Source organism: Zonotrichia albicollis, chromosome 4, assembly GCF_047830755.1.
Source record: "Zonotrichia albicollis isolate bZonAlb1 chromosome 4, bZonAlb1.hap1, whole genome shotgun sequence".
NCBI classification, from domain to species: domain Eukaryota; kingdom Metazoa; phylum Chordata; class Aves; order Passeriformes; family Passerellidae; genus Zonotrichia; species Zonotrichia albicollis.
This window is the reverse complement of record NC_133822.1, coordinates 35191732-35216035: the sequence shown is the minus strand read 5'-3', so window position 1 is coordinate 35216035 and position 24304 is coordinate 35191732. Positions and strand designations below refer to the sequence as shown.

At 46.1% G+C, this 24304-nt stretch overlaps 1 protein-coding gene across 4 annotated transcripts; it reads left to right on the top strand.

Moving 5' to 3' along the window:
* The first annotated feature begins 24 nt into the window (after positions 1–24).
* On the top strand, positions 25–24304 carry LOC106629475 (uncharacterized). 4 transcript variants are annotated; one of them, XM_074539433.1, is made up of 4 exons: positions 25–437; positions 616–3017; positions 13547–13623; positions 19109–24304. In XM_074539433.1, exon 2 carries the CDS (start codon positions 749–751, stop codon positions 2177–2179), a length of 1431 nt encoding a protein of 476 aa, XP_074395534.1. In that variant the 5' UTR covers positions 25–437; positions 616–748; the 3' UTR covers positions 2180–3017; positions 13547–13623; positions 19109–24304. The 4 variants fall into 4 exon arrangements, 3 of the variants coding, with proteins under 3 accessions (XP_074395534.1, XP_074395533.1, XP_074395532.1); XM_074539432.1 differs by having other exon boundaries at positions 25–3017; positions 19109–19937; positions 20134–24304; XM_074539431.1 differs by having other exon boundaries at positions 25–3017.

The window sequence follows — 24304 nt, the reverse complement described above, 5'->3', positions numbered from 1 at the left end:
AAAATTAAAAAAAATGGAGGCTGGTGAATATTTAAATTTTTTTAGTAAAATTAATCCCGGCTGTTGTGCTGGTGCTTCCTTGCCGCCGCCACCATAATCATCTTCATCCTTCGGGGGGTCTCCTCCTCCTGCTGCCTCCTCACCGCCGCCATCAGCCTCTTCCTCCTCGGCGCCGTCCTCCTCCTCCTCATCGCCACAAGGAGGCGGGCGAAGGAGGGGAGAGGAGGAGGAAAAAAGAAAAAAAGATCACCGTCCTCTAGCAGCGGCTCCTTCCCCCTCCAACACCACCCTGCGAAAAAATACCCACCGCCAGCGACAGGGCTGGGGGGGAGGCGGCGGGGGGAGTGGCACGGCGTGCGCGGGGTCCCCAGCTCCACTCGCTTCTTCCTCGCCCGTCGCTAATGGCTGCAGAAAGGGGAGCTGTAAGGATGAGGAGGGTGAGGATAAGTCCCAGGAGTCTCCGCTTCACATCTTGTTGTGCAGGGAAGGAGGAGGGGTTGTTGTCCTGATGGAGGCAGCACCGATCGCGGGATGGGAAGGTGGGGGGCGGGTTTCAACACCCTTTCTGCCCCCCCTTTTTCTCTTCTTTTCCCTTCCTCTTTCTCTCGTTCGCAGTAGCAGGCTGCCCCCCCCTTTCGGCGCAGGCAGAGAGGCCGATCCCACAGCAGCGGCAGGAGGAGGAGGAGGAGGAAGAAGCCGGCCCCTCCCGCCCTCTCTGCCTACCTTCCCCCTTCCCGGGCGGCCGAGGATGGTGGCAGGGAGGGGGCTGCCTGTCTTAGCTCCCCCGGACCCACGGGCGATGCGGGGCGCGATGAGCGAGGGAGGAGACCCTCGGCCGCTGTTCGGGCGCGGGGGACTCCCCCTTCGCCTCTGCGAGGGTGGGGAAGGGAGCGAAGAGGTTGGAAGTCGGGGTGGGAGGGGAGGCCGCGCAGCGACCCCTCCGAGAAGAGGATCGAGAGGTAAAATTAAAATAGTAAAACAGGAGAAAAATCACGGCGGGGAAGGCCGGGGGATTCGCCCCGGAATGGCCGGGCGGGGGAGGGGGTCCCCGGCGCTGCCCGGCGCGGGGGGGGGGGGGCCGGGGCGGGACGGCGGCAGCGCGGGGGCCGAGCGCAGGCTCCCTACTGCCCCTGCCTGGCGCTCCGGGGGCGTGTGTGCGGAGCGGGCAAAGCGGGGGCGGAGGACAGCGCGGGGAGAGAGAATTCCGGGAAAAGGAGAAGAGAGAAAAGGAAACAGAAAGAGAGGGAATAGCGAGGGGACGGGCAGGCTGGGGTTGGGGGGGGGGGCGTCTAGGTTCCTCGCTTCTCTCCCCGTCCCCTGTCCGAGCCCCTGGGTCTCTGTGCGCTGCCCTCCCCCTGGCTCGCCCCGTCCGGCTCGGCCTCTCGCTCCCTTCTCCTCCCTCCGTCGCTCACACACAAACAAAATGGCGGCTGTTGTTCCTTCGCTCTCCCGAGCCCTCGGAGGGAAGCGGCGGTGGCGGCGGCGGCCGGAAATGAGCCAAGAGAACACGGGGGGCGGGGCCGCCGCCGGGGGCGTGGTCACTCCTGCGGGCGGGGACACGGCGGGGCGGGGCCCGGCGGCGCTAGCGCACACAATGGAACGCGGGGCGCCGGCGGGGTGGGGGGAGCGGCACCGCCCCGGCCGCTGTCACGAGACTGCGCTTATCCAATCAGCGCTCGCATTTCTCCGGCCTCTTCCGCAAACTCCAGTGGCCCCGCCCCTGAAAGGCGAAGGGTTTTCCCTTAAAAAAAAGAAAAAAAAAAAAAAAAAAAGGCTCCTTCTTCCTGCCCCGCCCCACACGCCCTTATCTGTCGGCCCAAAAGTGCGCGGCGTAGGCCCAGGGGAGCCTGGCTGGACCCTGTGGCCGCCCCGGTCTGCTGCACTACCCCGTGTTTGCTGCCCGGCCCGGTGGGCTGAGGCGCTGGCGGGAAGAGCGCGGTTCTCTCGCCGCCGCCCTCCCTCCTTCCTTCCCTCTCGGCCGCCGGCTCCCGGCCGGTTCCCCGCGGCGCCGGCGGGCGGGGCGCTCCTGCCGCCGGTCCCGGGCCGTGCTGCGCCACAGACATGGCAGCCCGGGCCGGCAGCCCCAGGCCAGCGAGCAAAGGGGCCGGGGAACGGGGCCCGCATCCCGAGGTCCCCAAGGTGGGCGAGTGGATGTGAGAATCACACAATCGCAGAATAAATTAGATTAGAAAAGACCTCTGAGATCATCGAGTCCAACCTGTGACCGACCGCCACCATGTCAGCCAGCCCATGGCACTGAGTGCCACGTCCAGTCTTTCGTTAAACACCCCCAGGGAGGGAGACTCCACCACCTCCCCGGGCAGCTCCCAATGCCGAATTGCCCTTTCTGTGAATAAATTCCTCCTCATCTGGGGGCGCTCTCTACTGCCCATCCCGGGGATGCCCAGAGCTGCCTCAGGCTCCCGTCGGCGTTACAAAACAAAAACCCCCAAACACCACAATTTTACGCCAAAGGGTAAATAAGGCCACAAGCCCCGCGCTCTCTGCCAGAGCCCCGCGTGTGCTGGGGATGGCGCAGGGCACGGTGTGAGGGATCGCGGAGTCCTGACAGCGCTCCCGCCCCTCAGAGGGGCTGTCGCAGGCGCAGGTGACAGTGGCGCGGTCCTTCGCCAGCCCTCTCAGCCCCCGAGCCGTCCCAGAGGTTACGGGCCTGCCACGAGTTCCCCTCAAATCTCTGAGGGCTCCTCCGTGAGGAAATGCCCCGTCCTGGCATTTCCCTTCGGTGCGTTTGGACTCCGTCGGGCCGCACACCATTACGAGATAGGAGTGGAAGGGAAATGCACGCACGTGCATGTTCCTGATGGAGAATCAGGGGGTGTTGATCCAAAACCGGACATTTGCGAGGAGGACTTCCCTTGCCGCTCACCCTCAGGGCCGAGCTCTCTGCAATCCACGTAAGAGCCGCAGCAGGTATTTGGGAAGAGCCTAGACTAAACACAGAATCCATACTGCAGCCTACAAGTGGAGCCTACAGACAGGAGGAGACTCACAGCCCTGTAAGTTATCCACCAGCTCCCTCACATACTCCCACTCTTCAGCTTCCCTTGTTTGGGTTTTATGTTAAGCAAGATTGTTCTTGTCTCCCCCGGCACAAAAAGGGAAACACAAACCACTCAAAAAATGCCCAAAGATTGGATTAGCCTTCCTGAAAAGTCTGGAAGGTATGGACAACACCCTAAGAGAGGTGGAGGGAGCCTTGCAAATGACAAATAAGCCTCTGGAAAATAAACTGAGAGAGCAGAAAGTATCAGAACTAAAGCTGTCAGGGCTAACAGCCTAAAACTTAACAGTGACACCTTAGAAACTATGTTAGTGGCTCTCACAGGTTTTTGCCTTTTATGGTTTCTAAATTTTACAAAATATTCCAGTTATAGAGGTTTTATATTACCTCAATTTTTTTCCAGATTGTTGTTTCCCTTGTTAGTGAAGCAATTTTTTAACACAGCTGAGACTTACTTTAACTTTCTGGCTTTATAAAGATGCTGACGTGCACATAAATACCTGAATACTTTTAGAAGTCAGGCCCTTACTAAACAACTAGATGCTACCATTCAGTTCACCTGACTACAAAATAAAGTCTTCTTTGTTTTGTTTTGGTTTGTTTTTTTTTTTTTTTTTTTTTGTAATGGTGCGGTTAAGCCTCTGGTCTGGCTACCTGTCTATCAGTCCTTGAAAAGGGTTTAGGGATGCATACCTGAACTGTGGGAAATTTAAACTCTTAGATAAATGCTACCAAACCAACATACGTCCTCTGAATGTTAATTATAAGTGGTTAACTGATACTTTAGTAAAGCCATAGTTCTGCCTTGCAAGCTTCCTACCCAGTAGAATATCTTAGTTCTTTAGACATTAGAAGGTCATATTCAGTTGGCTTTTCATATTAGAGATTTAAATGCAAGCTGAAATATATGGAAAATAAATGGAAAACATTATTTGCAGTCTTTTTCTAAAAAACATAGCATAAAAAATAAAAGAAGGAGGAAGAGAAGGAAAAGCCAGGAAAATAGGGTTATGATAAATCACACATGTATATATAAACAATGACAAAAAACTCTTCAATATCTGTTAAGTTTTCTGAAATCACTGCAGTTTTCTTAAATGAACCTTAGTACACGCACACAACTCATGACAGGTAACATTACTGGAAAGCAATAACAGAACATAAAGCATACTAAGAAGCAAATAACAGAACATAAAGCATACTAAGAAGCAAATACATAAAGCTATACAAATAAAACTAGGAGGATATTATAATTCTAAAAGTAAAACACACCTATTCATCCAAAAACTTGTCCTCTTTGCTTCAGTTTCCCCATTCTTACAGCAAGGATAGTAATATTTATCCCTTGAAAAGAATACCTAGAAGAATTGATTAGCTCATTATTGTCAGTAATCACAGTAGTTGTTATGTACTTTAAGATAACTGGATGAAAGTACCATAAGTCCAGTTAAAATGAGAATCTGCTCAGGAAAGCAATAAGAGAGGAATGCAGAGCCTTGAAGTTTTATCGTGGGATCTTGTTTGGCCTTAGCTGGTAGTTACTGAAATTTGTTAGCATGCCCAGCTGCTTTGAGGGCTACAAAGAACGAGATAAGATGCCTTTGTACTGCAAAGGTCAATGTGATGCCCAGAGCTCAGCAGCCCAGCTTCAGTGAGATGAGCAATGATCATCTCCCTCGGCCCAGAGGGAGCTGGGACTGTGGCCATCCCCTTCCAGCTGCTGGATGGAGAAGCAGTGTAAGATCTCAAAGTCACCCAGCCAGCCTCCTCCGCTTCCCAATGCTGCTCAGGAAATCCCTTATACCAAATAAAACTTCCCTGCTCCCCCTCAGCAGGATTCGACCCACAGCCCTGTGGCCCTTTGAGTGTCTCTGAAAGATGTGGACTCTTGGAATGGAAAGCAAGAGCCAGGTACAGGGCACTCCCATTCTCTCAGTCCTGTTTCTGCTCGCAGTTTCCAGCTCTATTATCTTTTTTCCCTGAGCTTTCCAGGGCTGCTGTTCATGTCTGGCAGGTAACTTTGTTCCCTAGCTACCTTCTGTCACCACAGCCCTGCTCACACAGCAGCTGTGGGGGGAGGAGGAATGACCCCCTTCTTTGTACCAGCAAGGAGATCTGTGCATGGAGGGTCCTTCTGGCACAGGCCAGAGGGATGAGGAAATGATTGAAGGCTGCAATTTTTGCAAGTAATGCCAGGGTGCAGCTATATTTCTGGAAAGCAAGAGCCAGCTGTGCCAGAGCAGAGAACATTGCTCAGAGCGGCGTCAACATTAAAACCCAGCAGCGTTTTGATACAAGACAAATTTTATTAAAACCATAAGAAGCAACCATCCAATAGTTGGTTCATGCTTGCTTTTGGTGTATACATAAAAGAGAGGGCTGGCATTCTGACAGCAAGCAAAATGCTTTCAGTCCTCAGTCTCAGAAACACAGGCTTCCTCGGTCACACAGTTTTCAATAGCTGCAAACACAGAGTTATGTTGCTAAATGTTAAGGGCTCAGCTGTTTACCAGAAGAATGTTTCCTCCCTGGAACACATGGTTTTGCTTAAAAGAAGTTCTCCCAAAAAACCCCACTTTATTTAATTAGCAAATGCAACATTATAGTTCTAACAAACATGCCATGCTGTCTTCCTTTACAAGACCAAAATAGGAAAAGAAGACAAAAATTGACCTCTCAATTTAAGAAAGGGGCAGAAGTACATTCTGCCTAGGAAATATTGCAGCTTTGAGGTCTGGTGATCTAGGGCCAAATCTCGTGCTTGAAATGTGTGGTGCTTTGTGTGTCATTTCCATGTCCTGGTTCATGCTGAAAGCACAAATGTGGATCAGAGTGAGAGGCTTGCATGCTCTCCCAGCTTTTACCAAGGGCTGGTCAAATCTCTGCCTCCCACTTCCCAGGCTCAGCTCTCCCCTGTGTAAGGGGGAGGTGATCCTACTCCTCCTTACAGAAAGCACATTCAAATCATTAAATAAAAATGTAGTACTCTTGTTGCTTCTAAATGAAATTACACTGAAATTAATTGCATTTACATCAGCAGTTGATTTATCCCAGAGTATTACCAGGATGCAAGCAAGAGCTTCTAGAATGAAAGTATTATATTTTTAATTAAGGGCCCTTGAACTTGCCACATGCTTTGAGCTTGTGGAGAGTGAAATGATGGCAAATTTCTGAACAACTCAGTCAGCTCAGCAAAGTATTTACGATTATCTGCTAAAAATGATCGTTGTGAGACAGAGCTTAAGCTAACATGGGAAATCTGTGCTGAAAGAATTACAGATATTGTAGCAACCCAAAGGAAGCATACTGTTCACATTCCTCTTATTTCTTTTGACTCTTGTATCCAATGGAAAAGTTCTTGATAAGCTTTATTGCACTGCAGAGGGTATAAACAATGCACTTTGAAATCTGCTGAGTTTCAACCCAAAACTTATCTTTTCATTTGTTTCCTGAATTGTCCCACAGACACAAATCCACAGCACACATATGTTTATAAAGAACAGAGTACATGTATTACTGCCATACAATCCCTTCCTTTCTTGGTTTTTTTTCCCTCAGTATTTCTTAATTGATTTTTTTTTACTTGCTACAACATTCTCTATATGCTGGACTGCAATGTGGTGTTTGATGTCTGCAATCAAAATGCAACAAGAGGAAAAAGGTAACTTTTTTTTCTTGCTGTAATAGTTTTTATGTTTCAAGATTTAAAGTAATTTCTTCAATGGGTTCAAGCAGAAATTTACTCTGTGACAGGGAAATGTACTGAATCAAGATGGTTTTAGTGTAGAGGGTATTGGCCTTCCGACAGAGCTAATGGGACCCGTTGTTCACAGGATAATACACTTACTTAACACAAAATGTACTGGTTTTGCAGCTGCCATGGAAGAAAAAAATCCACAGGAAATATAGGTCTGGTTGGTTTCTTTTCTCTTTTTTTTTTTTTTTTTTTCTGCTTTTCTCTAAAAAGATCTTGTACATTCTTGGCTTTTTGGCATGAATTCTTTCCTTCTTCATGCAGAAGTAGAAGTCAATTATTAACCACAAACATCAGAATACAATTGATTCTAATGCCACCACTGTGTGTAAAACAATAGGGTTAATCCTCAGTTCCCTACCTTCCTAATTTACACAGACTTATCACTTCTCTTCCCAGAAACTTCCTTGTGCTTCTGAACCCTCACATTTAATCACCTACAAGTTGTTCGTTTTTGTTTTCTTTTTGTTTGTTTTTTTTTTTTTTTTTGTCTCTTGTAGCAAGGGATGCTGACATCAGGCGGCACCAGACATTCAGTTCTCATTCCCTGCCTGTCCCTCGTGTGAGGCCTGCAAGCCTTGGAGAAGGGAGCATCACCCCTGATGGTGCATTGCTGTTAAAAGGCACCAAGAGAGCAGCCAGGGTGCAGAAGCTGTGGCAGCACCCCGGCAGCACATTTTTTTCTCCTTGTGCTCCTACATTGCCTCAAGCCCTGGAAAGATCATTTTAGCAGGGCAGAGGTTGATGGGCTGATTTGAGATACTTACTCCAACCTCTTCTGCCATCTCAGATGCCTTCCTGATTGCAGGACAGACATGGGAGAAGCGTGCCACAGGACGCTCCTCCAGATTCAGTGCATTCAGGATGCTCCAGATCCAGTGGAGGTGGTCACAGACCACGCCAGCAGGGTGTCAGGGAAAGGCCAGTCACCCAGTCCAGCACAGGCACCACAATAAAGGTGCAACCACCTGGGAGTAAAACTAAAGCCTTTTGAGATGGCTGGACTGGTCATCATTTCATACACCAACGGGCCCCAATGGGAAAGGAAGGTCGAGGTTGTCACGATACTCTGTTAGCAAGGACTTGTTTATCATTCTTCAGAAGTGCAGAAACATTTAAGTAGCTTTTAGGGGAAGGTAGAGAGCTTTTCTAGTGGTCATGAAAGTAACAATTTCAAGGTTGATGTTACTCCTTTGTCCTCAGTGTTTCTGTGACTGCAATTTTGTTGCTAATTAAGAATCAGCTTCAAAAAAAAGCAGAACACAAAGCTGGAGGTGCACAATCAGCATCACAAAAGGCCAGAAATATTAATTCTTTCACCATGTGATAAATAAGTATTTTGTGCAGATGTTTGGTCCCTTTGTGAAGGGGCTTGGCCATGGGCATTCTGCACAGTGCTGCTAAGCCAAGCACCAAGCCCAGGAGAAGCTTCTCTGGGTGACGAGGACACTGAGCTCCCCTGGACAGAGAAAATTCTTTTGTCTCAGCAGGAGAAAAAAAGCTTTGTAACATCAACCACACCAAAAAATCCCATTTTTGCTGCTGCTGCTGCTGCTGGCCTGCACGGTGAGCATGGGCCCCATGTTTGGGAATGGACAGAGGGGACTTTGCCTGGCCATGCTGGATGTGCTCTTAGCATGCCTGCTGCCTGCTCCCCCGGCACACCCTAGGGGTGATGTCCCAAACAGCTGCTCTGCCAAAAGGACAGTGCTGCTGGTCAAGGGGAGATGCAAAACTTACAGCACCGGAGTGAGAAGCATAGTGAAAAGTCTGGCAGCTGGATGTGTCAGTTGTCTTGGCAGTATGCAGGGTTTTTTCATGTTTACTCTGCTAGATGTAGGCATCTGAGGCCCTGCTGAAAAGGAACACGGGTGTTCAAAGCCTCTTGTGATTTTGCAATTTGCTGGTTCATATGTCTTCCTATCTGTGCCACTTAGAGATACATATGGATAAATGTATATGTATATACCTCAGAGGTATCAGAATTAAATGTGTTTTGTTTTGAATAGTCAAGCCATCCCAGCATAGTTAGCTTCTGCAAGAAAATTCTTTAAAACTTGTTTTCACCATGGTGAGCATCTTCCACAGAGGAGTGCATCAGCTTCCAGAAGGTGAGATGTGTGGAAGATTCCCTGTTGCCACGCACAGGAACTGAGCCAAGGACTAACAACAGTGGTCTGACTCTACAATATGAAGGGGGAGCACGTCTGTGCTTGCACAGAAGGATCCCACATCAGTGCAAAATAGGCCTGTGGATTCCTCCATCCCTCCTGGGTATTTCAATTAAAAGCAGAGAAGGAAGTCCAAGAAAATGCCTAAAATGGCTTGAGTCCTTCCTCACGATCTGGAAATGGAAGTCTGCGGTGACTAACTCCAGCCCAGCCACCAAACCCCTCCCTCCCCGACTCTGCATTGCTCTGTTCATTCCCAGCTCCTCTCCTGCGCTTGCAAACAGTCGGCAGTGGAAACAGTGAAGCAGCCCGGCTCCCAGCGCCAGCACTAACGAGTGGTATGTGACTGCAGCAGGGACCAGGGACGTCCCCAGCCCATCCCCGTGCCTAACCTCGGCAGCAGTGGTTAAAATCTGACGGGGGCAAGGCTTGATTTGAGCAGAGGAATGACTTTAAAAGAGGCTGCCGCCACGCCTGCAAACAAAGCCCGATTAAATCCTTCCATGGGCTTAAACTGGCTGCAAAACAGGCCTCTAGCAGCTTCTCCAGTTTAAAGAAAAATTAAAATGCTTGTTTATCATTCCTAAGCCAGTTCAGATGATGTCTCCTGACTTTCTCACAAAGCTAACAGCAATATTCGTAAAGAACAAAATTAGCTGACTGAACAGTAAGAAAAGCTGGATCCCTTACCCACTCAGAGTTGGTAATATGAGCTTTTCAAGCTTTTTTTTTCTTTCTTTCTTTCTTTTTTTTCTTTATTCTTTTTCTGCTCATTCTGTTGTGGTTATGCATTGGACCTGAATCTGAAAGCATCAATCCTGAAAACAGTTGCCTGGGCACTGGGAGCAGTGGGAACTCATGCTGTGATGGTGGGTTACTCCATGGGCACCAGCCCAGTTCCTTCTCTGTTCACTCACATTGTGTGACAAGCATGAAGTCTCAGCTCTTCTGCTCAAATTTTAACCATCAAGGTGGAAATACTGAGTGATTTTGTCCGATTTCAGCTGTTCATTTCCTTCCACCACCCTTCCACCTCACATAAAAGTCCATTGAGACTTGATTTTTGTGTGTCACCTATCCCACAGGAGTGTGTGATCTCTCCTGGTATCCAAGAACTGTGACAATGCAAAAAAAAAAGAACAGTATGGGATGCTTGTCGCCCCAGTTCTGTACTGTTCAAAATCTTACAGTTCAAAATCTTACTTTCTGTTTAATTCAGTCACAACTTTTTCCCTAAAGAGTTTGAGAGTCAGAGCTTTCTGTGCTCATGAGTGAAGGCTAAGGGAGGATAAATCATCCACTGTGGGGCCCAGGATGCCCTATCCACTCCTCTTTGGTTGTGAAACATGGAGAAAGACATCCTTGAAATGTTGGACTGCTTCTGAGACAAAGCCCTCCTTGCCCTTCATTCAGCAATGCAGCAAGATCTTTGGGAGACCAAACATGCCTGGAGATGAGTTTGTTCACAGGGTGTATGAGGTGCTGGCTGGAGAGATGCAGAGCTGAGCTGCTGGCATATGCCCTACCCAAATTTACTCCTGCCCTCAGGTTTGTGACCTCAGTGACTATTTAATAGCGTAAACCTACCTTGTATATTCCCTGCAGAGGTGATTAAAAAGGATGATCACATGAAGGAACACCTGAGCAAGGATATCAGTAGATTAATTCATTATTTCTACTAAGCTAATTAAGTATTAAGGCAGATCAATTAAGTGATCACACTGAGATCACGATTAAAATCAAATCAATAAATCACTAGATTCAAATAGCTGACCAACAGGTTGGGTATCTATCAAACTGACTTGTGAGGTTGCCACTGAAGGAATTACTTAGATTTTAATCTTGTCTAGGAAGATTTCAAGGAGGAGGCAGAGTCTTTTCAGGCTAAAACCCCAGTGAGCTTTCCAGCAGAAAGAAGAACAACATAGGCCTTTGAAAGACATTAGGATATTGAAGGAGATACCTCTCGTGCTTCGAAGGGGGAAATCCAGTCTGGATTTTTTGCCAAGCTGCATGACCCAGCTCATATGGTAATCTTGTTTTCACTGTGTTTGGGGGTATAACGTGACAGGCATCACCACGGTAACTTTCCTTTAACATGTCTTTCTTAAACCTTAATTTTACTTTAAAATGTATTAACATTTATTGTCTATATATACCCCGTTTCACAAGTGGCCCAGTTTTTCTCCACTGCCAAAGTAGAAAGGGTGGTTAGGTAAGCCTAGCTACTTCTGAATAATCTTGTTTTCAGCTCCAAAACCTGCCATCTTAACTAATTTACTACTTTGTTTTAGTATTCCTCCAAGGGTATTTTTCACACAAGCACACCTGGTCACCCATTCATACCAAGAGAAAACCAAGAAGAGATGGAATTGATTAATTAAAACAAAGGTAAAAACAAACAGTGTAATTTCATCATTCCTTGGAGGGTTTAATTCACATCCATATTTCTTCATTATACCAAGCACAGTACTGAAGGCTTCCTCTGGGCACACAGCCTGGAGTCTGACGTGGCCCCAGAGCAGGCTGCAGCCTGCCCAGCGCCATGAGAGCCTTCCTTCCCTCAAGTCCAGCTCATCTTCCTCTGTGTGTGTTATCCAGACCAAGGCAGCATGTTCATGTTTTTATTTTGGGTAGTGGATTATGTTTCTCATATCGTTATTATTTATACTTCTACTTAAATCAGCCTTGGGTTCACAAAGTAGGGCTGTCAGGCCAGTTGTGAACCCTGGTGCTTTGGATGGTATCTGTCATCCAGGTCGCTCATGAGCTGTGTCAGGAAGTCCCACCAGCAAGTGATCTTTAATTTTGCCTGACCAGTTTTGATCATATATCTGTAATATAAAGTGCAGATGTGTAGGAGGAAGCCTTGCCAGTAAGGTGGAAGTTTGTCCTGGAGCAGAGGTAAAGGGAGTATCACATGCTGTCAATGGAAATATCCCAGCTTTTAGAAGAGTACCTGGTGTCCTGCTTAGCACACTTTCTCCTTAGTACAGTTTCCTTGTGCTAGTTCTTCCTACAGTTACAATATTGTGAATTTCTTAATGGAAAAGACTTGGGATGCTAACTTGGGGAAATTTTTTCCCTTACTGTCATGGCTTCTATCTAAACCTACAAAACACTGTTACATTAATTACTAATTGACCATTAAAGTTTTCTCACTATTGACTCTGCTTTGGGTATATTCTCATTCCACAATGTCCAGTCCAAGCAAGGGTCAAAATGTATTTGAATTCCCAGTTCATGGAGGCCCCAGGCTTGCTGGTCATGTAGTGGAAGGCTTTTCACATTTCTTTGTCACCAATGTGAGTTATAGCATGCCTGAGGCAATATGCAGACCTTAAAAATAAAAAATTAAAATGCAAAATAAAAGATGCTCTGGTTCTCCTTTTGCAGAGACAGCACAAATCAGGGGGTGAGCTCTGCACAGTGCTCTGGTAGAAAGTAATTTCCTGATTTAGGGTGATATGTAGCTAAGGATTTTGACTGATCTCATCTATATGTATATTCAGTCTTTCCAAGATGCCATTAGTAAGCATAGTTGAAATTTGAATATCTTATTTTGTTTTATAAAGCCTCTTTCATATTATTTTTAGAGAGAGTTATCTTTGTTATTTGCAGCATGACACAGCTTAGGGTCATCTGCAGGTTTAATCAACCTGATTTTCCAGGCAAATAATTTACATGAAAGCCATGTAAAGGCCTGTGACCAGCACAGATCCTGGCTCGCTCTCACTTGGCCCACCCTTTTATTTGGAAAATAAATTACCTCTAAAGTCCAGATCAGCACAGGGCTTTGCCACTAGCCCTCCACTAATTTTATCAAGTGTGTTTTTCTGCCTGCTTTAGCAGGACATTTCATGAGACTGGGCCACAGCCTATCTGGAGCTGAGCTGCTGCACCTCTGGAGGTTCTGCTGTTAGTCTGCTTTGGGAGGAAAGATGGTTGGTGTGGTATGGCTTGGTCTTGACAAATCCAAGTTGGCTTCTCATCTCTTTGTCATCTCCTGGATGTTTACAAATAAATTCATTATTTGTTCTGAAGAGTTATAGCTAGGCTGACTGGTCTATGATTCCCTTGGTTTCTCTTGTCTTCCCTTTTCTCTTCATAGGAACTCCTTTGGCCTTTTCAAACTTGGGGGGTCCTGGCATATCCATCACTAACTCCCCAAATCACCCACTACTGTCAGTTAGTGCTGGGTGAAATTGCTTCTGCACAATGAAATTGAAAACATTTACCTCATCTCTGTGCTCCCTAACCACTGTTTTCTTTCAGGACTACATCTCATTCCCTTTCTTGGCTGCCTATTCAGCAGCAGTTTATTCACAGTATGCTGATAATAAAAAAAAGTATTAAGGACTTTGACTTTATTGAAAATAATTATCAATAGCTTTTTCTATTTATTGGGTAGCAGAGCAACCCTTTCCCTTACTCATCTTGTTTTTGCCCTATGAGAGTCTTCTCTGAACAGTGCCCCATGCTGGAGTCAGAAGTGTTCAGTGCTTTTTTTTCATCAGTGCATGACAGAGAAGATTTTTTGGAGTCAAGCTGGTTGATTTCTGGCCTCTGTTGGTTTTTAATATATTTGGTTTTTTTAAGTTCTTCAGGTCTCAGTCTCAAATAGAAATTTGGGCTGCTGAAGACACTGAGATCACCTGCCATCCCCACTGCCTGAGGTAAGCCCAGACAACTCAATCTCTGTCCTAAGGCCATGTTTCTGAAGGTCTCTTCCCAAGATCCCAAACTCTCCACATCTGCTCAGTGATTCTTTTGGCAAGGGGGCCAGCAAGAAGGACTCTGTCTGCACAGTCTCTCACCTGGCTCCCTGAAGGGACATCTCCCTTTGAAGGACAACTCCCAGCCTCACTTTTGGGATGCTCCTGCTTCTCCTGGTGCGGTGGAGGTTGGTGATGCTCCTGAAGGCTGAGGCTCCCCTGCGTCCTTTCCCCTGCGTCGCTATGGAGACTGTGTGCAGCTTTATGATCTGTTTGTTGTCCACCTCTCTCAATCAGAAATGCTTCTGGAGCTTTTATATTTTCAGTGATTTTCATTCAAATTCACTAGTGCGTGGTTTTGAATTCAAGAGAGAAATGATACACTGTGAGGAAAAAGTTCCAGAAATCTATGTGGTTCACTGTTGCACTCTTTTATATATTTAATAATTAAAAGAGACTTTTTATTAATTTTGTGTCATTGCCATACTGCTCAGAGAACATCAGAGAGAAAGAGAATTTTTTTTTTACTTTGCCCCCTGCTTTGGATGCAAAACTCACCAAACTTCTCCCCATGATCCAGCTGGGGTGGCTGTGGCACTGAGAGGAGCAGCAGAGCTGCCCACAGGCTCCCCTGCCCCCATTCTCAGGGGACTGGCAGGAGCCAGGCAGGATGGACCAGAACACTTAGGCCCTAAAGGCACTTTTGCCCTGGAGCAGACCTGTGGATAGGCCAGGCAGATTTCTTTGGTGCTCCCAGCTCAACCAGGGGATGAATGAAACAGAGGAGCAATGATGGTGAAGCCTCAGAGTGTGCACATGGTAAATGCACCCACTTTTGCTCACCAGCTTATTTATCACCAAGGGACATTTCAAGCCCTAGTGGTCACTCCTCCCTGCCTATAAACTAAAGCTTTTACCTACCAGGTCATAGTGCTTCTGATTTGATGATTATTTTAATGAAGGATCACAACTTGTATTTGTATCCTTCTTGGCCCATTCCCTCTCCAGAGCTTCTGCATCTGTTTGTCAGAGAGAGTTTTTATTCCTTGCCTTCTGCATATTCTTCCACCTGCTCTGATCCCTCTGGCACAGCAGTCCGAGGAGGTGAAGATCTGTTCAGCTTTGACAAATGTTAGCACTTCTGCATTTGACAGTAATATTTTAGGGAGTTATTTTCCTTCAAAGGAATTTAAATACCTCTCCTTACTTTTGTTGTGCGTCAAAATTTCGCATCCTGTGCTGACATGGGAAGAGCTCTTTGGTTGGGAACTCATGGTTTGCTCTGAAGATTTATCAATGAGGAAGTCTTATTTTTCAAAATGTAGTTTATAAAGAGCTGCCATTTACTAATAACCAAGAGATTACTGGGGAGAAAAACTGAATGCTTTGAAATACAGAAAATAAGGACTATGGTTTTAGTTGTGTTTTCATATAGTTTGGTTGCTAGTGTTCATTCATTCTGGATAGTCAAAATAAACTGCTTTCTTTTTAGGTATCCTAATGTTTTTACTTATAGAGCATGATAGGATGCTCTTAGATTTGGTGTTCTAAAACAGCAGCATTCCTTAAGAAATCTGCTTAAATAGCCCAGGGCATATCAACAGCAGGTTTTGATAAACCTTTCAGTTTTATGTACAGAACCACAACATTGTGAACCTGTTTGGTTGAGTCCCTTTGGAAAGAACCTTTCTTTTTCATCTAGCCCTCAGTGTGGCAATGGGAAGAGGCAAGGAATGGAGGGCCAGGTTTGCAGCCAGGGCCTCTTGGTAGAGCTCAGTACCTTGACTTGGTATCTTATATTTTTCTATAAAGAAAAGGAGGCTGAAAAAAACCTATTTTACTGTATTTTAGTCTTAGGGAATTGAAAGAACAGCAATTGAATTCAGGACAAATCAATCAAATATCACATCATTATGGCTTTTTATTTCTTTTTCTAAATAACCTGTCTCAAACTATAAAACCAACCATCTTCTGATCACCCAACTTTGCTGATGGACTCAGCTTCAAACAGTTTCCAGCCCAATCACAAACCACCATTTAACTGGGCTGAGTCACAAATTTACCCTGCAGCAGCCCCTCAAATGTCTGTTTTCTGGAGCTACAAGTAGGTCTCAGAGTGGTGTGAGCAGGATATCCAGAAATGGATGGTGATGCCTCTGGGTGGGACAGCCTCTGCAGCTGATACTAATCCCAGTTTTCATGGCACAGTGGGACAAGGAGGAGCCCTGGGGACCCAGAAGGTGTTGTGCAAAGAAGAGGAGGACACATCTCCCAACCACACTGTTTGGCAGTACCTATGGGAAGTTGCCCTCAGAATACTGCCAGTGGGAGACCTGATGATGAGCCTGTTCAACCCCTTACTACCCCAAGAGCTGTGTAGTTTTGGGGTCATTTATGCAATCAGGACAAAGCAGGGATGAGCTGGGATTCTGAGTTCCTCAGGAACACCCCATGGACATGTTAAACCCCAGGACCGGACAGCAGCCATCAATGTGGGCAGCATATGAACAGATTGCAGAACTCACTGGGATTATCAACTCCTTCTCAAGATCACCCCTACCCTGTGATTGTGGTTTCCGTGCTTCTCTGAGTGAGGCTGACCCTACAGCCCCTTTTACTTCAGCTTGGATTTATTGCTTTAGGGTTGCTGCATCCCTCTGCCTCTCCAGAGAATGGGGTATATCCAACAGCAGCAGATTCTGCTCTCAGAAAATTGCACAGGCTCAGGGAAACCTGGAGAGACCCTAAAACTTTCCAGCTAGAGTTTCCCTCTCCTGTTTTGCTGGTGCTATCTAGTAAGTCTATAGCAATGTCCCACCACACCAGACAGGCTCCAGCCATCGTGCTGGAGCTGAAGGGAGAGAAGAGTGCTGAGTGAGAAGAGTGCCCGTGTGGCTGCTGCTGCTGCTGCTGCTGCTGCTGGATAAAACATTGCAAGGGGGTGGGAAAGGCCGTGGGGAAGGTGGTGGGAGGGCTCTGGAGGCGGCACCTGCCTGAGGTTGCAGCAGCTCCAGGGTGATTCATCCTGGACTGGGAGTAATCGGCTGCTGAAACGCTGAGCCCTGAAACTGTTTCATCATATTTAGCATTTCCCGCTACATAACACACAACTTTGCAAGGGGCTCTCTGCTCGGTGTTCAGCTGCAGCAAAGCCCTTAGTCACCTCCTGGTCCCAGCAGCCATGTGTCAGTCCTGGGGAAGGGAGCAGGCAAATCAGATCTTGCGAGAACAGGCAAATTACTTTCGCTTTCTCAAGGGAAAAACCCCAAACAAACAAAGAAAGAAGAGAGTAAGAGGAAGTGAATACTTGAAATAAATAGGATCCAAAGTGAGCTCCTTTACTACAGAAAAGCCAGAACAATCTACTGGCATGGTGTGGGGGTTGAAAGTGTCCAAGTGATGGCTGCAAAATCTTTCTGTTCAAGAAGATGCACACACTGATGGCGAAGCAAGTGATCAGAATTTTGCTAACTGCTTGCTGCAGTTTTATCTGACAAAGCTCCTCACTCAAAGCTGAGAAAATAAGTGTCCCCTCAGCAAAACTCCATGGGCCAGGAGCCTAACACATCCAGGCTCCAATATGCTCTGGGAAGAAGATAATCCTATAGAGAAGATCTACTGAGAACATTCATCATCATGTGTTTTAAGATGTTTGGTTGCATAAAATATTGGTGGATTCATTTTCCAAGACAGGCATTTTACTCACAAGCACCTGGAGAGCTTCATCAGGGCATTTCACTTCCTTCTTCTCCACCTCAGCCACTGAACTGGAAAAATTCACCCCCAGAAACAAACAGGTAGAGATTGCAGTGATCACAGCACTCCTGATGGGAAGCATGGGGCAGGTGCTCTCCAAAATTGTCAGGTCCTCCTGTCCTCCAACCAGCCCTGCAAAAGAGGCTGCAGCAGGACCTCCCAGGGACAATGCAGCACATTTGTGGGGCTCACTGCTCTGTGCCAGCAGCCAGATGCACTCTGCATCTTCTAACCTTCAAATCACCTCTAAAGGTGATCCAAAATACCCTCTGCTGGCACTTCAGTGCTGGGGAGTCTCCCATCCTCAGTATGATGTCAAATGTCCCCTGTCTTTGGTGTGATGTCATTGGGCTGTGAGATTCCCACACCTCTGTGAGTAAGAGAGACCTCTGCCAAACCTTCTACCTCAACAGCCAGATTTATATGCCAGTGTAAGGCCACCCCAGCCATAAACCAGGAAAAAGCCCTTGTAGAAATAACTCTTCTCATTAAATCTGGTTGAGATGCATGGTGCAGTGCATCTCTTGTTTGATCTACAGCTCCAGCATGTCCAGACTTCAGCCAACATCTTGTAGGTGATGTTTTCAAATTTCCTCTCAGTATGATGAAAGACTGAAAGTTTAATTTATAAAAAGAAATAATCTCAGCTCCTGAAGCTGAAATTTCAATTTCATCACCTCGCCCAGGAGCTGGGACCTTGGCACAGATGGATAGTGTCTATCTGTTAATCCAGGCCCAAGAGAAGAAAGGAAGAAAAAGCCTGTTGTTAGAGGACTAAAGAGAGAAATAATTTTGGGGGCCTGCTCAGAGGCTCAAGAAGCCTCAAAAATTTCCAAGACTCAAAAAGCACTGATGCATTGAGGCCTTAAAGTGTATTTTTGTAGAGGTCAAGTGCATGTCCCCAGCATGGAATGAGCAGAATAAAAATTGGCATTAAATTCTGTGTGACTGAAACCTTGATTCAGAGTCACTGCAAGTGAAAACCCTAGAGAACATGAAATGCTGTTAGAGTTGTACTACAAGGCTTTGAATTTTTTTTTCCCTACCCCTTTGGTGCATGATGTTCCTACAATTAATTTAGTCTATGTTTCTAACAATGTGTGTGCAGAAGGAGGGGGAGCAAATTGATTTTTGGTTTTCCTTGTATCAAAACAGTGTGGCTTGCTAAAGAAAGAGCTTACATTTCAGCCCCAACATATATCTCTGTTACATTCTGGATAATCCTTGAAAGATTTCCCAAAGAGTAGATTTTGGGAGGAAAAAAGATGCTCCCAGAGGCGTGCAGGAGGACCTGTGCACTGCTGCTCACAGAAGACAGGTGAGGATGGAGGCCACGCACAGGGTTGTTGGATGCTGGCATCAGCAGCACACGACTGCCTGGAGGCCACCCAACAGAAATGGCTTGGACAGACAAGGATGAGGATGGGAACTCACTGGCAAATTACTTGTGATCTTGCCATGACTCACTACAGAAACTTCCCTACCTCAGCTCGTTCTTCTTTACACATCTTTACTGGTGGCTGATTTGTGGCAGTCTGGTTTTTTTCAAACTTAGAAAGCCACCCAAACACAAGCACTGAGTAATTACCATACATGTCTAGCACCTAAATAAATAAAAGTGCTTGCCTTGCACTTTTCTGATCCAAAGCGTTGTAGACTCTGAGTAATCACTTCTAAACCTGTGTTACAGATGTTTGTGTTGCTTTCCTGGGCCTGCCAGCAAGAAAGCTGAGGTGGAGGATGAGCCTGATGTCCTGGAAAAGCCGCAGAGTCAGACTGAGTGAGCAGGGGTGTGGCAGAGTTTCTCAGCTCCTCTTGCTGCACAGAGCCTTTCCACAAAGGCAGAGCCGGGACTTGTCTGTATTTCCCTTCCTGCTGTCCTTCTGAACACCATTCTACACACAAACGTGCCCATGGACTAAATACCTTGAAGCTCATTCTTTCCAGGAGATGCACATTACCTGGTCTTCTTCAAGCCTCTGTATGGTTTATACTGCAGCTGATCCCGAAGCACGAGCAAGAGAAAAAACAGTGGTGGAAATCCAAAGAAAGAAGGAAGCCAGAGCAGCTCTGACACCTTTTATGTCTCCTCCTAAAGTTGCCATGGACCTACACAGGTGGGGGGAAGCCCATGTATCCATGTCTGTCACTCACAGCAGTTTGGAATGGGGCTAAGAGAACCTATCATCCCAAGGCATTTTCCTGAATGAGCTGTTGGAGACCTTTGCTACCGCCTCCCATAGCCACGTCCTGCCTCAGTAGAGCTGGTGGCACCAGTCTCCTCCAGCAGTGCCTGCAAGGGTCTGGGAAGCAGGCGGAGGAAGGCTGAGGAAATGGCGAGGTGCAGAGCAGGGTGGATGGATCAAGTGTCCAGAACAGAGAGAGAAAATTGAAATCCTGTAGAGGGAACCCTTTCTTCTCTTGGAAGGCACTTTGAAGGGCTGTTTTAAAAGATTCATCCAGTGGACTGAAGAAGAAGAAGAAGACATGCTTGAGGTTCAAGCACATATTGCTTTCAGGTATGTTCATGGGGCATTTAGGGACAGCTTGATCTACTTAAGATGCAGAAGATAGTCCAAGATATACTGAAAATTGGGAACAAAACTGAGGGACATTATGTTGGTACAACCAGATAAACAGTCTGTTCCTCTTTCAAAGTTAAGCAGATTTTACTATACTTATTTCTACGTTATATCCTCCTGTTTTGTACTTCAGATGAGTGCTGTACCCAGAGAATGAAACTCCTCTGTATCCACATGGCTGGGGGAAGCTGCTCACATCCAGCTGGGGAATGAAACCTGTCACTGGAAAGAAGATATCCATAAACAGTGAAAATATTTGTCAAAATTGTACAGAGAGCCTTTTAATTAAAAGAAAAGTAAAGCAAGGCAAAACAACCCACAACTTAATTATGTTAGTCTCATGATGATGGATTCAGCCTACTCTTACTTTACTCTACCTGCAGCTCTAATTTTTCAATGACTGGGAATGGATATACATATTCAATGCTCACTCTGGTTCCAGAACTAAAATGCAAAATTTCTTTCTTTAAGTGTTCTGTCCTTCTTAAGTCTCCAGCCTTGAAGCTTTCACTCATCAGTGTAGTGCCAGTGTTCAGACCCTGGCTTTCATCTGGAGGCAGGAGTGTCAGTGTTTCATCCTTACAGTGTAAGAGGTTTCCAGTCAGATGTTGGAGAAAACTCCCCTTTTCAAGGAGACTCTCACAAGCTGTTGGAGCTTTCTGAGCCTATTTTGCCCAAGAAAAAATATTTTAGATCCATAATAAGGAGTTTATTCCAGGTCTTTTTCTATTTTGCATGAAATATTTTAGTTATGGCTTTACTCATGCCAACACCACGGGCTGCTATTTGGTTGTTGTTCCTGTGAATGAAGTAAACAGCTCTGCGTTCCAGCTCACAATAATAACACAGCTATATTCCTAGTTGGCCTTGGCCAAGACAAGCTATTAAAATGAGTTTTGTTTTGTCACGTTTCATGATCTGAATCATCTTCAGGAAGTGTGGATCTGGTGGAGAAGCACTGAACAGGCAGGAAAAACACTAAGGTGATCCTCTCATGCCAGGACCCGCTGAGACAAAAGCAACAATGTTCCTTGTCTCCTCATGCTGTGCAAAGGTGTGTGTGGAAAAGGGCTCATTTTATAATGTGTTCAAAATACAGCCCCCTTTTTTTTTGCCAGTTGTAACTCATGGTTAAATGCCTGTGCAAACTCTCGTCTGTCTTCTGCTGCAGGGAAGTGGGCAGTGGAAAATGCAGCACTGGGCTTTGTCAAGTGCTTCCCTGTTACTGGAGAAATTTTGTTCTGATAGGGTGAAAAGAAGGTTATTTCATATGGCTTGAACTGTGCAGCCTGATACAATCATTAGGAAGCTTTGACTGTGTTATAAAAAATTGTGATACTATCACAGCTTTGTCTAAATGCCTCTCTGAAGCTCCTACCTTGGCAGCTGCTGTCAGCAGCCTCCCCATCATGGAGGCAGCCCATGATGGCAGTCACTGGTGGGGATAGTGGGCTGAAGACACCATGCTCATGCTCACTGTGTGATGCTGTACCTTCTGCTTTGCTGCACACGAGGAAGGCTCAAGCCCTTTCCGCTCCTCACACTCACTACCCCGTGTTCTCCTTGGAACAGGCTCATTGCTTTATTTGTCTGGGGTTGCATCCGTGCCTGGATCCCATAGGCCCTTGGTAAGGATCCAACATCACTCATTGCATGGAAACACCTTTTTTTTGAAAAGGACCAGAAAATTTCAGGGCAGTCAGGAGAGAAGCCTTCTCCTCAGCAAAACAAACCTCTGAGCAGCTGCCAATTAGCTGCTGTAACGGCTCACGATGTCAGGTAGTGTTTGAAAGCCAGAGATTTATAATCCAGAGTCACATAAGCTCTATGGCAAATCAAATCTGTGATGGAAAAAAAAACCACCCTGTAATAAAAAGATTCAGCACAGGAAGTCTGATAAACTGTTAATTTTACTTAGGATAATTACAGTATTTACATCTAGGTAGCGCTGACAGTTCAAGGCTTTGATATACTCTAATGTGATTTATGGGCAGCAGAAGGGAGCTGGGTTGAGCTCATTGTCCCCACCTCAGGCACATCTGCTCTGTGTGCAAAGCTCTGATGAGCACGTGCTGCCACAATAGAGAGGCCTGGCCACAGGTGCCTCCTGTCAGAGGCATGACATCTTCGTGGGCTGCTGCTCAGAGATGACCAGGGATTATTAAACACTAATGAAGATACTACAGTTATAGACAGCTCAAAGAGCTTGGCAATGCACTCATGGGAGTGAGCCCAAACTGGTATGCTGATTCCAGAAGAGAAGTGGGAAAGGAGAAAGTAAATGAGGCTACCTCATCTTCCAGGAGCTCCTGTTAGTGCTTCAGTAGATGGCTGATCAACAGTGGCCTCAAATCCAGGCCCACCATCATCACCTGCAGCTCCATGCTGCCAATGCAACACCTACAGCACAGGTGAGGAAATGGCCACAAAACAAGTAATGGCTGAGGTTCTAACAGTGGTTTGCAGCACAAATGCTGCAGTTGCTTGTGATTTTGAGGATTTGTTGTGTCCCTCTCCCATGGATGCCATCCTGCCCCTTGGAGGTCTCCAGCTGTAAGCAGGATGAGCCATGTCAGTGAGGTGGTGGAGGCAGTCACAGCCCGGGACAGAAATATTGCATGAGCACAGTGGTTGCAGAAACACTAAAACCAATTTTTGAGAGAGATGTCGTATGTAATATGGGAGCAGAAGGAGCATCTCAGGTTTGAAAGGTGGGTGGTGCCTGGACCAAAAAGATAACGTGGTTTGGGTTTGTCATCAGCTAACTATTGTCTGAAATGAAGCTGAGGCTCATGGGTTACATCAGGGGGCATGGGAACAAGGTCTGGGAAATAGGTAAAAACCCCCTGAAGCAAATCCAGCATGGGCCTTTCTGCTTTCTGAATTTTACCCTCCTGGAAGTTGTTTCCAATAGACTCATTGGGATTCATGTTTACCTGAAACATCTCAAGAAGATTCCCCATGGATAAAATTATATCTGTCCTAAAATGGCTCAAAAAGGAAAGGGTACCTAATTTTGCCTCCTACCTGGGAGCAACACTTCTTTTCCATCTTACTGCCTCGCTGGAAAGGCACACAGTGGCACCAAGAGACACCCAAAATATCCACCATAAGGCCAAAATATCCACTGTGAGGACAACTTTGTGTTGATTCTCACACAAGTCCCTTTAGAGAGTCTTGGAAGGTTTCTGTAGAAACCAGAGGCTCAGGACAATCCTTGCAGAGCTGTTGTCCTGCTTTGTAGACTTTAATCTCTGAAAATTGCACAGATCAGTGATCTATCAGTATTAAAATGTTTGGTCTCAACTTAGTTAAGCAGAGAGATGGATGGCCACTCACTCTGCATGGAGCAGTGGGACATGAGAGCCTTGGCACCTGGAGCCATCTCTCACCCCCAAAACCAAACATGAGTAAAAGGATTTTGTGACAAGGATAATGACTTGTACACTGAAACCATGCAAAACTGAACTTATGTTTTACAGAAAAGGCTGCAGCTCTGGGGTGGATTTTGGCAAGCACATGCCTCCAAAAATCCACAATACTGACATTTGGTGAAGGGTGGGAAGGGGGAGGAGCACATAAAACATCCAAGCCCATGTTTTTCATTAAAAAATCATAATGTTTCATGTCTAAAATATCAAAATTATTAATTTCAATGCATCCAATACAACTGTGATGAAGAGACTGCTGCAAAAGCATATCATTCTCTCTGTGAGTGGACAGAAGATGAATGCCCTTTTTGATCTGCATTGAAAATAGTGTCTTCTAGGACATGGGAGAGGAAGGAGGATGAAAAGGATATTAGGCAGGCTGTATCTCAAGAGAAGAAAATTCTCTTTAATCCCCTTCCCAGCAAATAAACATCAATTTGAGATCCAGCACAGGAAGATGAAGACGACATGGAGAGTAAGAACAGCACAATCAGAAGAAAAGCACACATTCTCAAGTGCACCATCAGAGCACTGGCACTTTGCATTCCCATCCTGAGTTTTGATACCTACCATGCTGGTACATCTGATTCCTTTCCAGAGGAAAGTGCTCTGCTGCGTTCCTGGTTTATATGTTGGAGCACTGAGATCAGGACTCACCTTTAATGCAAGGACTAAGAAATCAGGTGATGGAGCCATATTCACAGTCATATGTACAAAAAAGGAAGCAAACAGGCAAATTCCAGACTGCTGCAGTGGAGTGGGTAAACTCTTCAAGGCAACAGGCAGTGGTGCATTCCCACACTCAGATTCAGCTTCTCCAAAATCAGTTGGTGCTAATTTCCAATGGACTTTCAAATCAAACCTCAAATGCCT

Excerpts from the sequence above, each read along its gene's own strand:
- LOC106629475 (XM_074539432.1), top strand. The coding sequence starts at position 509 with ATGGAGGCAGCACCGATCGCGGGATGGGAAGGTGGGGGGCGGGTTTCA.